Source organism: Vombatus ursinus, unplaced genomic scaffold (assembly GCF_900497805.2).
Source record: "Vombatus ursinus unplaced genomic scaffold, bare-nosed wombat genome assembly UNPS02014794.1, whole genome shotgun sequence".
In the NCBI taxonomy this organism is placed as follows: Eukaryota; Metazoa; Chordata; class Mammalia; order Diprotodontia; family Vombatidae; genus Vombatus; species Vombatus ursinus.
The window spans coordinates 19750016-19767646 of NW_020954572.1; the positions used below are offsets into that span (position 1 = coordinate 19750016).

The 17631-nt window shown below is 39.9% G+C and overlaps 1 protein-coding gene across 2 annotated transcripts in view; it reads left to right on the top strand.

The window, feature by feature from the left end:
* Window positions 1-17631, top strand: part of VPS39 (VPS39, HOPS complex subunit) — a 61036-nt gene that overhangs the window by 1960 nt on the left and 41445 nt on the right. For both annotated transcript variants that reach the window (XM_027869932.1, XM_027869934.1), the window contains exons 2-5: window positions 6088-6153; window positions 12056-12120; window positions 12453-12495; window positions 16274-16368. In XM_027869932.1, coding sequence (XP_027725733.1) covers window positions 6088-6153; window positions 12056-12120; window positions 12453-12495; window positions 16274-16368 — 269 coding nt within the window. The remainder of the gene's footprint in view (window positions 1-6087; window positions 6154-12055; window positions 12121-12452; window positions 12496-16273; window positions 16369-17631) is intronic.

Below are 17631 nucleotides of genomic sequence, written 5' to 3' on the forward strand. Positions count from 1 at the left end.
CTCTCTCTCTCTCTCTCTCTCTCTCTCTCTCTCTCTCTCTCTCTCTCACACACACACACTCTCTTTCTCTCTCTCTTTCTGTCTCTATCTCTCTCTCTTTCTGTCTCTCTCTGTATGTCCCTCTCTCCATCTCTCCCTCCCTTCCTCCCTTCTCCCCCTCCTACCCCCCCATAGTTTTGCCATTGGCTTGATATATAACCCGTTCAAGTCTGTGTGCCTCAGGTTTTCCAAAGGTACAGCTGACTGACATACTGTACCTTCTTATAAGAATGTAAGGCAGATTGACAAACTCATGTGAATATTGTACTTTCCCCTCTTTAGAAGGAACGTTAGATCACATGAAATCCATATCTGAAAGAGAGATATGGTTTATCTTAAGAAATCCCAAATAAAAGAGTGAGAGTGATCAGATAGTTTCAGTCTCTGAAGAATCATCTCTACCACTCTAACCTATCTCCATATTTTATGACTTCTTTGATGCTTGATCAAGGGAACATTTTAGTAGAAGTGGAAAACAGGACAGTGTGTTATTAAAACATTATTTTGCTTGTTCACTGCCTTGATCAAGGCAGTGTTGCTATGATACCACCAACTGTGGGAAGGGCTGGTAAATTTTGTGGGCTATTGTTTTTTGGACTTTCCTTATGGCTATTAAAGACCCATCAAGCCTAAAAGTTTGCTCTGTCACCTAGCATGAAGCTAGTGAGATATACATTCAACCTCTACATATCCCCATAGCAGATCTTTAAAAATAATTAATTCCTGCACTCCCTGGGTGACCTCTTCTGACCACCTTATTATTAGAGCTAGCTCAGTTTTAGACTGGCCGTGATTTAGAGGCCACTATGAAACTTGGTTTTTTTCTCTCTTTCTTTTTTTAAATAGATTTTTATTGATATCTTTTCTTACATCACTTATATTTCCTTCACTATTTCCCCCATTCTCCTCTCCTCTATTTTTTTTTAAGAGGAAGAAGAGAAAAATAAAAGTTTAACACCTTGAAAATATATGTAGTTTCTAAGGAAGGACATATCTTTTTTCTTCTTTAAGGCCATTCTTATTCATTGTAACATTGCAACATTCAGTTTCAATTGTTCTAGTTGTTGTAGTCATTATGTATTCTATTTTCCTGGCTCTACTTATTTCGGTTTGCATCAGTTCACATAAATCTTTCCATGCTTCTCTGTATTCATCATGTTTGTCATTTCTTACAGCGCAGTAGTAGTCCATTACATTCATATACCACAGTTTGTGTAGCCATTCCTGAATTGATGGGTATTAATTTTGTTTCCAGTTCTTTGCTACCACAAAAAATGCTGCTGTAAATATTTTGGTGTACTTAGAGCCTTTCTTTTTTGTCAACAGCCTTCTTGGGGCATACACCTATCTGTGGAATCTCTGGGTCAAATGACTTGGACATTTTAGCCACTTGAGTTGCATCATTCCAAACTGTTTCCCAGAATGGTTGTACTAATTTACAGCACTACCAGCAATATATTAGTGCACCTGTCAATCCCTGCAACGTTGGCTATTCCCACCTTTTGTCATCTTGGCAATTTGCAAAGTCTGAGATAAAACCTCAGGATGGTTTTGATTTGCATTTCTCTTACTAGTAGTGATTTGGAGCATTCTTTCCAAACTGTTAGCAGAGATATTTGATACAAATATTTTTTTCCCAAGGTGCTGGATCATCTTCAAGGCTATCTCAGTGATTGACACATTGTATTTTCAAAGGAAGCTTCAGGCTTATTTTTTGGTCTTGTTTCTTCTTCATCAACCATTTTTGAAGCCCAGGATAGTAGTCAAAACAGGCCCAGGCTTTGGAAGCCCCAAGACTGAACCTTGTCAGGTGAGAACTAACACAGCCCCCACAGGTGCTTGATGGGGTCACTGGAGTCCAGACATACTTGCTAGAACTTTGCCCTGGTCAGACCATACCTCCAATGTAATATTCAGTTCTGGGCACCACATTTTAGGAAAGATACTTAAAAACTGGACTGTTCACAGGACCACTACTTATTTTGGATATCCACTGACTATGAGCCATTTATTTTAAAGATAAGATCATTTTTCTTCACGCAAAAAAAAGAAAAAGAAAAAGAAAAAAAAAAGAAACAAAATAGAGTTAAGCAGCTCTTACCTTTTCTCTGCCCAGGCAGGGGTTCTATTGCCTCTTGATCCTCTTCCGTTTCCCAGTGTAGCTTTTAAGAGAACCCTCTTTGTTGTCCTTAGCTTTCCTTGACAGACTCAGCTCATTCAGAACTTTACCACCTACTCCTGGATGCTTCTTTTGTCGGACCATGCCTTGTTTTTGAATTCATTTTTGGTTAGCTGTTCTTGGTTCCATGTTTAAAAATCAAAGATGAGTGATTTGTTCTCTGTGCCTCCCCATTAGTCTACATAACCTTCCCCTTTTTCTCCTCAGTGGAAAGATGTATTTCTCCTGATGCATTTGATAATTTCATTCTGGAGAGCTTCTTGTCTCTCTTGGGCTGACTTCCTTGCAGTACTTTTAGTCCATGGGATCCAAACTGGCCTTTCCATGAACCTTTTAAAATCTCTTTCAAAATCTAGGTGTCGTGTGAGGTTTTGTGTGTCTTTCTTCTCTGTCAGATATTTTTAATTGAGCGCTCATGCTCACTTCCCTCTATGGTCTCCATCACTTCCATCACTGAAACCAGTTCCTCTTGGCTGGTGAAAATCAGATCTAAAATAGAAATTCCTCCTTAAAAGATGGAGAGTCCACTTCCCCACCAAGGTCTTCATCACTTCCAACACTGAAACTAGATCCTCCTTTTGGTGAGGATTCTATCTAAAGTGGAATTTCCACCTTTTGAATGATGGTATCATTCACATTTTTAGGAGCTTTGCTTTTGGCAGAGAGGGGAAGCTCCAGCAGATACCCGGATAATTGAAATCCTCAGTCACTACTACATATCATACTTCTGTGCAGGCTTGTTATCTGTTTTCTCTTTCTCAGGCTTGTTATCTGTTTTCTCTTTCAGTCCAGGTGGGTTAAAATATGTTCTGATAACAGTATCAGTCCTCTTTTATCTTCATTGAAATGTTCTGTGCCATGCTTTCCCCTTCTTTGGTTCCTGGATTTCCTTGTGATTGTATCTTATTTAATATATAATGCTACTCTGTCCCCACCCTTTTATCTGTTCTGTTTCTTTTGAATAGCTATACCTTTCCATAGCCATATTTCATTCACATAACTGTTAGGGAATTTTCTCAACTGAGAGGAATGGGAGGTCTAGGAATAGACATTACCTGTTAGCGGGTCCAATGTCTAATGACTATTGGTCAAAGATTGGAGGCTAAAACAAAAGCAAAGAATGTAACACTTTTCACAGGAATGGGAAGGGTAGAGAATGGCCTCATTCAGAGGAAAAAAGTGAGGTTTCTGGGGGTATATTTACCATGCAGTTGGCAGGGTTTGTTATTGGAGAGGGAAGACATTCCCTGTTCAAGGGCAGGAGACAAGTGGAGGTAATAAATACTTTTACAGTTGTGACAAGACTGCAGGTGTTTCTTACCCAAGGATAATAAGTAGGTGCTACAATAGTGGATGCAACCATCTGCTTTGTTATGTTTTACTTCTCCCTACTTTCTGCTGTTAGGCTGCCAGGTGGTTGAGGGAATTTCTACATTCTTGGTCCATCACGATGTCAAGAAATGATCATGCTTGCTGTTTTTCCCTGCAGGTCTCTTTCCACCAAATCTCACTGATAACTGTGAGGTCAAATTTGCCTCCTTGTGTTAGTATCTCCAGTTCTCTTTGCTTGTTACTTATACTTTATGCATTTGTGTTTAAGTGTCTGAGGCCGCAGGTTTTATCACTAGCTCTTTCCTTGGATTTTGTCTTCTGTGAATTTGTGGGTGTTTTTATTTCATTCTTCCTATACTCTCTAGGGTACTAGAAGGAAGAGGCAGCTAGGTGGTGAAGTGGATAGAGTGTTGAGCCTGAAGTCAGGAGTACCTGACTTCATTCTAGCCTCAAACACTCACTAGCTTTGTGACCCTGGGCAAATCATTTACCTGTTTGCCTGACTTTGCCTCAGGCATTGCTTGCTTCAGTTTCCTCAACTGTAAAAAATGAGGATGATAATAGCACCTACCTTCTACGAGTATTATAAGGATCAAATGAGATCATATTTGTAAAGCACTTAGCACAGTGCCTGGCTCATAGTAGGAGCTTAATAGATGCATGTTCCCTTCCCCTCTCTATCTTGGTATGGGTGTAAAGAAACTGTGTTTTCTGTCTATTTTCTTTTCTCTTTTGATTGTGATTGATATGCTGTGTTTTTATATCACCTTCATCCCCTACCCCTAATCATTAAGAAATTAACCAGTACATCAACCAAATCTGACAATATGTTTAGTGATCTATACCCATAGTCCCATACCTGTACAAAAAAGGGAAGTTGCTCTTTTCAGTCTTTTTGTTTTCATCCATGAAAAGCAATTGTATGTAATGTTACCTTTTCCTGAGGTATTGTCTTTCCCTCTCATTATTTCTGGGGTACCCCATCCCTGGAGCCACCCTAGATTCTGATAGTGAGCTTCCACTTTATGTTGGCCAGAATCAGGCTTCCATCTCACTTCTCAGCCACCAGCTCTTATTATATGGTGTCTTCCTTCATTACCAGGTAAGCACCTTCAGGGTAGAGACTATCTTGTTTATTTGTATTTGTATTCTTAGCATTTAGCGCGGTGCCTGGCATGTAGTAAACACTTAATAAATGTTCTATTATCTGCCTATTTGTCCATCCATCTATCTATCTAGTAATTGTTGGGCATGGAAAAATAGTAAGTATATACATATTACTCCTAATGTAATTTCATTGCCTTCACCTTTGTAAAGTCAGAGGTTTGCACTTTTAACTTAAGTTAGCCTTTTTATAGATTTTTATGTATACTATACATGAAGGTAAAATTCCTTCTCTTATTCAATCTATCCAATTTTTATTTAATATGATTTTCATATTCTTAAATTTAGTAATTTGTGTGTCAAGCTTTTAAATCGTTGCTGTAACAATATTTAAATATATAGTTGTAAATCCAGTATATTTTCTTTAAAATACAAATGCTATCAGTAGAATTCTTTTTTTTTAACATTCTGTTTCAATAGAATTCTCCGGTAATTCAGTGTTATTTTTCATTGCCACTTAAAAGTCTCAAAAGACACACGTTGCTTTTCCTTTTTATGTACTGTTTGCTTTTAAAAAATAATTACCTGTCCTCTAGACACTGAGGAAATGAACTTAAAAAAAACAAACAAACAAACAAACCAGATTAGGTTACTCATTTATCCTTTCCACACCAATGCATTGATCTGTGGCAAAGATCAGTTCTTTGACTTAGCATCAAAGGAGAATAAATACCAAACTATGTGTGATCCAGCACTGAGTCTTTTGTACTGGTACCAAGAAACAATTGTGAGAAGGTATAGTTAGTTGTCTTCTATGACTTCATCCTCAACAAATTAAACCATTATACCTGGGCTGACTGTGTGTTGTGGCTGACAAAGTGCTGGAGTTGGCTCCAGAGCATCAGGGTTCTAATCCCTGTACTTGCAACTTATGTGACCATTTGCAAATCTCTTTCCCAGGCCTCATTTTCTTGATTTATAAAATGAAGGAGTTGGATTAGAATCTAGATGACTCTGAAGTTCTTTCTAGCTCATAATCTATGATTTTATAAACATCAATCGTATCTCTTCAGCATTTGTCTTTCCAGATCTAAAATGTCTTCATTTTTAATCATCTTTCCCCATAGAGAAGTCCTTGATTTATTGAAACGTCTTTGAAAGATTTGGGGCCGGTATGATGCCTTATAATTCTCTTATTTTCCACAATGACTAGTACAGTGCTGGGCTTAAAAAAAATGTGTTAGTTTATTAGTTGATTCTTAGAGGTCTCTTGAATGAATACACTCCCCAGCATTGTAAGATAGCAGCTTTTGAAAGCTGCTCTGATTTTTCACCTTCCTCACAGTACACTTATGTATTCTGGTGTGGGGAGTATTGGATGGAGGAAGTAGGGTTATATTAGGCCTCACTGAACTTCATCTCTTTCTTTCCAGAGGAATGGCTTCTTGTGGGAACCAAGCAAGGTCATCTCCTCCTCTACAGGATTTGGAAGGATGTTGGTGAGTAGCAAAGGCCTTTAGGAAGTAGTCCTTTCCAGAGCAAAGAACATAGCGAGTTCTAAGGCCTGAATGGCTTCTTTTTAGTCGTAGGGTATAGTAGACAAGAAGATGTCATCCAAGATTTCTTTCAGCTCCAAAACTCAGTGACTCCATGATTCTTAAGTTAGGTCTTTGACAAATATCCAGGGATCTCTTCATTCATGGTACCAGTGGTTTATTTAAAAGCTCCCAGTAGGTGATTAGGGGAAGAATGCTGGTTTGGGAGTCAGTAGACCTGGATTCTTGTTCTATCCCTCATTACCCACTTGTCCTGGGTAACCTGCAAAGTTGTGAAGATGAAGTGGGATAATCTAAAAAGCGTGGGATAATCTAAAAAGCATGGGATTTGGAGTCAGATGACCTGGGCTAAAATCCCAACACTGCCACTGATTATCTCTGGGCAAGTCACTTGACCTTTCTAGGCCTCAGTTTCCTCAACTGTTAATGAGGATGAGGGGACCTTGAATCCATTTTTAAATCTAAACTCAGGTATTTTGAAAACTGTAAGACATTATTCCCTTGTAAGGTGATATTACAAGGGTCAGGACACTTGGATATTCCATTGATGGTGACACATTTCATTGTGTCTCCAAACAAGGGCTGGACTGGGGTCAGAAAAACTGGGTAAGAAGTCCTGTGTCTTCCACCTTACTGTGTGAGTTTGGGCAAGTCACTTAATTTTTCTGAGTCTTTGTCAATAACAATATAGGGTAATTTGGGAATGATTCTGTTGTCAAGCTCTTCCTATAACTTATCTTTATTTATTTATTTATTTTAAATGGGGAAGGCTTCCTGTAAGAGGTAAGATTTTCATTCATTGTTTATCCTTTTGGTGAGTGTTTTTTTTATTTTTTATTTTTTAGGCAATTGGGGTTAAGTGACTTGCCTAGGGTCACACAGCAAGTGAGTGTTATGTGTCTGAGGCCAGACTTGAACTCAGGTCCTCCTGACTCCAGGGTTGGTGCTCTATCCACTGCACCACTTAGCTGCCCCTCCTATAACTTATCTAAAAAATAAACCATTACCTTCACCCTTTTCTAGTTTTCTGTCTTTTCTGTCTGTAGATTTGATATGTATGTTTATAATATGTACATACCCGTAAGTTGCAAATGGCAACTTTTGGTAGTATATGGCATATAGTCATGGTACCTCTGATAAGTTGTTTAGTCTCCATGTGTTTCATTTATCCCCCAAGTAAATGAGAATAGTGATATTAACCTAACTCAAGAGGATTGGTAAATCTGACATTTAATCAAGTGCTTCAGGAAACTTCATTCTTTCCCCAGGTAATCCTAGGAAGTATCTAATTCTAGCCCAGCACTTGGTAATATAGGTCTGGAATCATGGTGGCCCAGAGGTTCTCCTTCTGTTCCAAAGAGCCCTTGGAAGCCAGAGTAGTTCAAGAATTGACCTGAAGAATCAGGTTATCTCTAAAGTGGACCCAGTTTACTCGATCATTTCAGAATCCCAAAACCATCATAGGTTCCCTGAGGAATAGGATCAGAGGGATATACACTTAGAGCTGGAAGGGAACTCAGAGGCCATCTAATCCAAACCCTTTATTTTACAGATTCCAAAAAAATGAGAGGGGCAGCGAGGTAGCACAGTGGATAGGGCACTGGCCCTGGAGTCAGGAGGACCTGAGTTCAAATCTAACCTCAGACACTTGACACTCACTAGCTGTGTGACCCTGGGCAGATCACTTAACCCCATTGCCTAACCAAAAAAACAAAAACTTGAGACCCAAAGAAGTCAGGTGACTGGCCCAAAGTCACACATGGGGTAAGCATCAGAGGTGGGATTTGAATCCAGGTCCTCAGAATCTCGGCCCAGTGTTCTTTTCACTGTCCTGTGTTATCTCCTGAATAGACTTGAGCCTTCTCATATAAATCTAGAAGTTATACAGCTTTTCCAGGATTGGACTAGATGGGGCTGACACCAGGCTATCCTTTGAGGAAGAGATAAAGGTTGATATCAGTTTGGCATTCATCTATACCTCCTCACTCCCTCCTACTCCTATTATATTTTATGCACTGTCAAGATACCAGAAGAATTCTTTTTTTTTTAATGGTAATTTTTATTTATTTTTTTGTTTTCAACATTTACTTCCACAAGATTTTGAGTTCCAAATTTTCACCCCATCGCGCCGCTCCCCCCACCCCAAGATGGCATGCATTCTAAATACCCCTTCCCCTAGTCTGCCTTCCCTTCTATCTCTCCCCCTCTTCTCTTATCCCCTTCCCCTTCAATTTTCCTGTAGGGCAGGATGGATTTCTGTACCCCAGTTCCTGTATTTCTTATTTCCCAGTTGCATGTGAAAACATTTTTTTTAAACATGTGTTTTTAAAACTTTGGGTTCCAAATTTTCTCCCTTCCCCCCTCCCCACCCACCCTCATTGATAAGGCAAGCAACTAAATATAGGTTATATATGTGCAGTTATGCCAAACACTTCCATAGTAGACATGCTGTGAAAAACTAACTCTATTTCCCTTAATCCTATCCCACCCCCCCATTTATTCTATTCTTTCTTTTGACCCTGTCCCTCCTAAGAAGTATTTGCTTCTGATTACTCCCTTTCCCAATCTGCCCTCCTCTCTATCATTCCCCTACTCTCTTGTCCCTTTCCCCCTCTATTTTCCTGTAGGGTAAAACAGATTTCCACACCCAAATGAGTGTGTATGTTATTCCCTCCTTAAGTCAGATCCTATGAGAATAAAATTCACTCATTCCCTCTCACCTTCCCCATTTCCCCTCCACTGTAGGAGACTTTTCTTTTCTGTTTTTTTTTTTTTTGGTGGGATAATTTACCCCGTTCTACCTCTCCCTTTCTCCTTCTAGTATATTCCTCTCTCACCCCTTAATTTTATTCTCCAGATATGACCCCTTAATTTTCAACTCACCCTGTGCCCTCTATTTATCTATCTATATCTATATATATGTACATATAATTTTTTCCCCTCCAACTACCCTAATATGACAAAAGTCTCATGAGTTACAAATATCATCTTTCCATGCAGGAATGTAAACAGTTCAACCTTAATAAGTCTCTTATGATTTTCTCTTTCCTGTTTACCTCTTCATGGTCCACTTGAGTCTTGTATTTGAAAATCAGATTTTCTATTCAACTCTGGTCTTTTCATCAAGAATGCCTGAAAGTCCTCTATTTCACTGAATGACCCTTTTTTCCCCTGCAGGATTATACTCAATTTTGCTGCGTAGGTGATTCTTGGTTGTAATCCTATCTCCTTTGCTCTCCGGAATATTATATTCCGTGCCCTGCTGCCTCTTAATGTAGAAGCAGCTAAATCTTGTGTTATCCTGATTGTGTTTCCACAATACTTGAATTGTTTCTTTCTGGCTGCTTGTAATATTTTCTCCTTGACCTGGGAACTCTGGAATTTGACTACAGTATTCCTAGGAGTTTTCCTTTGGGGATCTCTTTCAGGAGGGGCTTGGTGGATTCTTTCAATTTCTATTTTGCCCTCTGGTTCTAAAATATCAGGACAGTTTTCTTTGATAAGTTCTTGAAAGATGATGTCTAGGCTCTTTTTTTGATCATGGCTTTCAGATAGTCCAATAATTTTTAAATTCTCTCTCCTGGATCTATTTTCCAGGTCAGTTGTTTTTCCAATGAGATGTTTCACAGTGTTTTCTAATTTTTCATTCTTTTGGATTTGTTTTACAGTGTCTTGATTTCTCATAAAGTCACTAGCTTCCAATTGCTCTATTCTAATTTTTAAGGAAGTATTTTCTTCAGTAATCTTTTGGACTTCCTTTTTCATTTGGCCAGTTTTGCTGTTTAGGGCGTTCTTCTCCTCATTGGCTTTTTGGACCTCTTTAGCCATTTGAGTTAGGCTATTTTTTAAGGTGTTATTTTCTTCAGTATTTTTTTGGGTCTCTTTTAGCAAGCTGTTGACTTGTTTTTCATGATTTTCTTGCATCACTCTCAGTTTTTCCTCTACTTTTCTTACTTGCATCTCAAAATCCCTTTTGAGCTCTTCCATGGCCTGGGACTGATTCATATTTTTCTTGGAGGCTTTGGATGTAGGAGCTTTGTCTTTGTTGTCTTCTTCTGGTTGTATGTTTTGATCTTCTTTGTCACCAAAGTAAGATAATATAGTCTGACTCTTCTTGCGCTGCTTACTCATGATCCTGGCCAATTACTTGAGTTTTAAACTCTTTGTTAAGGTAAAAGTCTGCTTCCAGAGTGAAGAGTGTACTGTCCCAAGCTTCGGGGGTTTTGTACAGCTGTTTTCAGAGGTACTTCTAGGGACCTGTAAATTTTCAGTTCTTCCAAAGTGGTATGATAAGGGGCGAGGTGTTTCCTCTCCACAGCGACAACAAGCTCCACCACACCATTGCTCCTCCTTGCCCCAGCACCGCCCTTCAGAACTGTGACCCAGATCCAAGCACAGGTAAAGCAAGAGATTCCTGCCTCAGCACTGGCAAAGAGATCCTTGCAATTCCCCTCTGATCAGCCACTCGATTCCCCCTCAGTCAATGGGCCACGCTCGAGACTTGCGGCTGAGACCTAGCTCCTCTCTCACCGCAGTCACAGACTTTTCCCACTGACCTTCTAAGTTGTCTTTGGCATTCAGGGGTTGAGAAGTCTGGAAACTGCCACAGCTGCCCGAGATTCAGTCCTTTGAGGTCTGCTCTAGGTTCTCTGCGGCCTGCACACCCACACCGAACTGCGCTGGCGCGATATACCTTTCCGATCAACCATCCAGGCTGTCTTGGGCTAGAAATTTGTTTCACTCTGTCTTTTTGTGGGTTCTGCTGCTTTAGAATTTGTTTAGAGCCATTTTTTTAGGTATTTGGAGGGCTTTGGGAGAGAGCTCAAGACAGTCACTGCTTTCCCTCTGCCATCTTGGCTCTGCCCCCCCCAAGAGAATTCTTATTGGATAAAGTAAATAAGCCATTTGTGAAAAGTAAAGTATTGCATCAAGGAGGACATAGCTAAGATTTTCCTTTTCTTGCTGGGGAGTATGTCACCCCATATTCAATTTAGAGTTTCCAACAAACTTTTGGGCTCTGTCAGATGCTTTGTCTGTAGCACACATGGAGGAAGTAAAACAGGGCCTTTGCTGTTGTAACCATGGTGACAAACACAAAGAGTGATCACAGGTTGCATGAAGAATAGTATGATAGCCATATGGAAAATATGAAAAATATTTAACAGGAAAAATACACACCCACCATTTATATTAGGGCTATTTCTCTTTGTTTCCTAAGACATTTCTAAGGCTGACTTTTAGTCAGGTTGGGCAGGAGTCATATTTCTGTGGTATATAATATTTTACTCATTTTTGCAACAGTACCAACATATGTGGCATCACTAGAAAGTGGCAGTAAGTTTGAGTGCCTGAAACTGCCTTAACCCTTGGACTGGAGCTGAGTGTGTGCTCTGTCCTGTGTTCTGGTCCATAGAGTAGTTCCTGGACTTTAGTTATCTAGACCCAAAGTCTTCTTTGGGTTGGTCCTGGAGCTTGTGCTCTTTTATTTGATAACTTCGTGAAAGCCCCCTCCTTTCAGAATTTCTTGCCTAGACCCTTGTTAGAAAGAGTGAGTTCTGCAGGCCCACAAGTGCCTTTCAGCTGAATTAAATTCTTCTGGGGGAATCTTGCTCTGCTGTTAAGGGAAAGGGCATGAGAACCTGTCCTGTCAAGTTGAAATTCAAACATTTCACCCTTTTCGGTCATTTCACCCTTCACAACAGGAAGTTTTTGATCTATGAACGCTTGTCTTTTTGACATTTCATACAAAGAAGTTTATAGAGTTTTTGGTTTGTGTTTTGGGGGCAAGGGGATTGGCTAATATATTCCTTCATTAGAACTGTATGCAATTATTTCTTTTTCATAGGTTGCAACAGATTCGAAGTAACTCTAGAAAAATCCAACAAGAACTTCTCCAAAAAGATTCAGCAGGTGGGCAACCAAGGCAGCAATGATGGCTAGAGCTTGTAAGGAGGTGGGGGTCCATGTCTGTGCCAGTGTTCCCTTTAATGGTAATATCTGTCAACTGCTTCAGTCCTTTCCATTTCTCCCCATGATGGGGAAACCCTCTGGGCACACAGCTCCACAGAGTGAGGTCCTCTTTCATAAGAAGTTGTGGTCACATAGAAAAAAATCTACAGATTATCCCCATAACTTTAAGAAGCACTGTGAATCCTTTGTCAGTATTGTAGTCAAATGAACAAGGGTGGGCTCGTTTTCAACATATTTGTTTGAGTTAAGTGATTTGCTTTTTTTTCTTTCAGATTCACGTGGTTTCCCAGTTTAAGATTCTGGTCAGTTTGTTAGGTAAGTGAAGAAAGGATTCTCTTGTGTTTTGGGGCTTTCTGTTATGTCATGTGTCATGTTGCAATGTGGTTAACTCTTACTTAGTTGGAGGTAGGATACTGTAGAGAGCCAGTTCTAAAGGATCTCACATCCTACTCAGGTTCTGGCCTCTAGTTGTTGGGGTCAGTAGAGGGCCTGTTCTGATAATGATGCTAATCTGTCACCCTTTCTCTGGCTTTACTCTCATAGTCTGGAATGTTTGGGCAATCAGTCAGCTATTAAATGTGGGATCCCTTTGACTCCCTTGTCCTCTTACCCAGTCACCAGTTGTGCTGAGCTAGACTCCAAGCCTAGAATACTCACATGATGCTGTATGCTGCTAGAGGAAGTCATGCAGCCATGCTGATTAGATTTACTACAGATTTATTTCATCTCAACTGGACTCTCACTATTACATGGCAATCTTTTAGTTTTCCTTAATTGACTCTCCCATAATGGAGTCCTTAATTGACTCTTCACAGTGATTATTCCAAACCTTCTCCTCTTTCCTCAAACCCTCTATGCAACCTCCTCCACCCTGCCTCTCAGCAAAGAACTTTTTTCCCTCCTACTTTGCTGAAAAAAATAGGACATCCATCTTGAGCTCCTTCTTCTACCCTACCTCACACCTCAACACTTTTTTAGTTTATTATTTATTTATTTATTTGTTTTTTTTTTTTTTTTTTCTTTTGGCTAGGCAGTGGGGTTAAGTGACTTGCCCAGGGTCACACAGCTACTTAGTGTTAAATGTCTGAGGCCTGGATTTGAACTCAGGTGCTCCTGACTCCAGGGCTGGTGCTCTCCCCACTGCGCCACCTAGCTGCCCCTCTCAACTCTTTTTAAAAATTATCCCTCACTTTCTTTTCCTTTACTTCGATCTCTGGTTGCATCCCTTCCTATCTCCTTGAGCATGGCCTCCCTTTCTTCAGTCTCCTCTTATCTGTTGGTTATTTTCCTACCAACTGGAACTCCAGTCTCCCCTAGCCTTAAATAACCTTTACTTGCCCTGCTGTCTCTTCGGGTTGATGTTCTATAGCTTTTCTCCTCTTACAGCCAAACTCATAGATGGGTTTATCTGTGCTTGTTGCCTTCATTTCTACATCTCCCACTCTCTTCTCCGTTTCTCTCCACTTTATTTTCTTACCATCTTAGCTTTCTCTCAGTTTACCTTTTGAAGTATAGATTTCATAAAATCAAAGAATTTGAGAGTTGGAAGGGACTTCAGGGGCCTTCTCGTCAAATCCATACGTGAAAAGTATCATCATTATAACATCCCCAACAAGAGGTTTCTGCCTGAAGACTTGCAAAGGATCAGAGGACCCCCACCCTTGTCTCTTGGGAGACCATTCCACTTTTGGCCAGCTCTAATTGTTAGGAACATTTTCCCGACAGCGAGCCTAAATTTTCCTCTCTTCAGCTTTTCCCCTTTGCTCCTGGTTCTGCCCTCTGGGGCCAGATGAAACAAATTTGGTTCCTTTTCCACATGATAGACCTTGAAATAGCTGAAGACCAATATCAGGTTTAGCCCAGTCTTCTCCAAGTTAAACGTGCTCACTTCCCTCAGCTGGTCATCATATGAAATGAATTCAAGACTCTTTGCCATCTTAATTACCCTGCTCTGGACACTCCTTAGCTACCCCAGACTGGACACAGTATTCTAGATGAGGTCTAACAAGGTCAGAGTACGGTGGGACAGTCACTTCCCCATTCCTGAAAACTGCTCTTCTTAGTGCAGCCCAAGGTCTCATTAGTTTTTTTGGCTGCTACATCTCGTTGCTGACTTCTAATTGAGTTTGTAGCCCACTAAATCCCAACATCTTTTTCAGAATAGCTGTTGTCTATCCATGTCTCTCTAGTCATATAATTACAAAGTGGATTTCTTAAACCCAAGTGCGACACTTTATGTTTATCCCTATTGAATTTAGATCTAATCCAGTGCACTAGCTTTTCAAGGTCTTTTTGAATACTGATTCTTATCTGCTGTGTTAGCTATTCTTTCCAGGGCTGCAAATTTGATGAGTATACTATCTTTAGAGTCATTGATTAAAGTGTTATACAGCACAGGGCCTAAGACAGATCCCTGGGCTTCTCCACTGGAGTTCTCTTGCTGATATTGAGCCATTAACAAGTTAGTCTTTGAGTTTGGCCATCCAATTAGTCTGAATCCATTTGATTGATGTTTGATCTAATTCATATCTCTCCATCATCTCTACAAAGATCGTGTGAGTACTTTTATAAAAAATTACGTTAAGATCAAGGTAAACTGTTTCCACAACATCTGCTAGTTCATTAATCCTGTCCAAAAAAGGAAATGAGATTAGTCTGGCATAACCTGTTTTTGATGAAGCCCTCTTGACTCTTGGTAATCATCTCTTCCCTTTCTAAATGGTTACCCATCATTTTGTTTGTGATGCATTCGAGAATTATCCCTGGAATAAAAGTCAAGCTCACTGGCTTCTGTGACCACATGTCCAAGGAACTAGGCCACTGAAGGCTTTAAGCAGTTTCAGGAATAGCCTCAAGTAGAATATATTTTATTAAAGCACCCTAGAGGCACTAAGGACATGAACATTGTGTGTGTGTGTGTATATGTGTGTGTGTGTAAATAATTTCCCTGACAAAAAGGAGCCTTTGACTTTGGGTTGGGATAAAACGCAGTGACTTTCCTTGCTTGTTTGGGGCCCTCCATGTTACCCTTTCGAGGCTCACCTTTTGTATCTCTTAGTTTCCCTACTTTGGAAAAGAGAGCAAAAGAATACTTTAAAGTCAGCTACCCCCAAGGGAGTAGATTTAAGGCCCTCCACCAGTTGGCCTCTGTTCCTTTTCCAGCCTTATTTCATACTACACCTTTTCATTCACTCTTCATTTAGTGTAATTGGACTCCTAGTTGTGCCCCACTTCTGTCCTGTGGTCTCTCACCTCCATGCAGTCATGTAGGCTTGGAACACATTTCCTGTTCCTCTCTCTCTACTAAAATCCTTCTCTTCTATGCTCAGATCAGTTGGCACTTCCTTCTTGAAGCCTTCCCTGATTACTCATCCCCACAAGGCCGCTGAAGTTCTCTTTCCTTGAGCACACTGTCTGGATCTTTGCTTTGTACCAGTCACTTCCTGCTTTGTGTTATACTGACTTGTGTCTGTGTCCTCTCTCCCGCCTCAACACCCCAGGAGACTAGAAAGTTCCATCTGGTCAGGGACCTTGCATTTTTCGCCATTGTACTCCTCCTACCACCTAACACAGTGCTCTGAATGTAGGAGGTATGTAATAAAAGTTGAATAAATTGAGGAAAAGCTAAGTTCAGAAGTCTGAGTCAGTGACTTCCTGAATATTTTTTTTTGTTGGTACATAAAAGTGAATCAGTCATCTTTGTCTGAAGCTGAAATTAATTTTTAATTTTGTTGCTTTTAGGCAAGGGGTTCTTAATCTGGGGTCTGTGAAATTGTTTTTTTGGTTTGTTTTTAACAATTGCATTTTAGTATAGTTGGTGTCTGTTGTGATTGTATGTATTTTATTTTATGCATTTAAAAACATTCTTAGATGGGGTCCATAGGATTCACCAGATTGCCAAAGGGGCCCTGGACACAAAAGAACCCCTACTCTAAAGGCAATACGTTTATTTTTTAGTTTTGTTGATATATTCATCTGTGACCGACATTTGTAAAGATTTGCTCTGAGGTGTGATCTAAGGCTTCCTATTTCATTTCCCTTCTCTTCCTCCATTAAATGATTGAAAAATAATTATATGTCTCTCTTAAAACAGAAAATAACATTTACGTTCACGACTTGTTGACATTTCAACAAATCACTACTGTTTCAAAGGCAAAGGGGGCATCTCTGTTTACCTGTGACCTCCAGGTAAGTACAGGCAAGATAATTCATTGTTCTTTAGCTGTTTCTTACTTAATGGAGTAGGTTAATGGCCTGGGTTTTCCAGAATGGCAGAATTGAAAAATAATATTTGTTTTGGTTTGAATATAGGCCAACCTCCAAATAAGCTATGGTTCTAAAATGACCTTTTTTTAAAAGGAAAGAAAATACAGAAGGACATTTTGACAAGTAATTGTACAAAATTACTATATCAAAATTTTACTGTAAAACTTTATCTTCTAGTCAAACATTAAATATTCATCTTTATCAGAACTGTTTCTTTCTTCATCACTTTTGTTGTCCTCTATGTTAAGAATGCAGTTATAAACCGAACTCTGGTTTTATACAAGGCAGATTTGGGGAAAAATATGGTCTGTATTTGGACCACTGCTTAAGTATTTATGTGAGAGGCACTTTGACAGAGTAGATAGAGAGCTGTTTTTAGAATATGGAAGACCTGGGTTCAGATCCTGCCTCTGATACATACTTGTGTCATCTCAGGCAAGTCATTAACCTCTCAGTGCTCTAGGCCACTAAAACTATAAGTTGCAGTGAGGGGTCAGTCTGCATTAATAGAGGTAGTCACCTCACCTGGGACTTCCCTGTACCAGTAAAATTACAGTCTAGTACAGGGGTGGGGCACCTGTGACCTTGAGGCCACATGCAACCTTCTAGGTCCTTGAGTGTGGCATTTTAACTGCATACAAGTTTTACAGAACAAATCCTTTTATTAAGGGGATTTGTTCTGTGAAGTTTGGATTAAGTCAAAGGGCTGCATTTGAGGACCTAGAGGGTCACATGTGGCCTTGAGGCCACAGGTTCCACACCCCTGGTATTACCTATCTCTCTCCCCTGCTTAAATACTTCAGTGAATTTTTCATCATTGTTGGGGTATCCTCTCCGTTGGCACAGATGATAACTTATCCAAGGTTTTTCATTCTTTGTGATGGGTGACCATAGCCAAAGAATTCACCACTAGGTCAACCTCCTGATGATAAGCCTCATTGTACTTTGCTAAGCTAGTCCTTAGAAAGCAGATTTAGTCTGTCACTAAAGCTTTTCCAATATGGCTGAACCAGATTTTGCTCCACTGACATGACCTTCAAGAACCCAGGTGTAAAGTGGTGTGAATTATGGTGTACCAGCCTAGGATTAAAGTTTTGCCATAGAGAATTCCTACTGACTATATTGTTACCATATTAACGGAGCATTAAATCAACTTCCATAGTCAACCTTGAGCCATGAGGTACA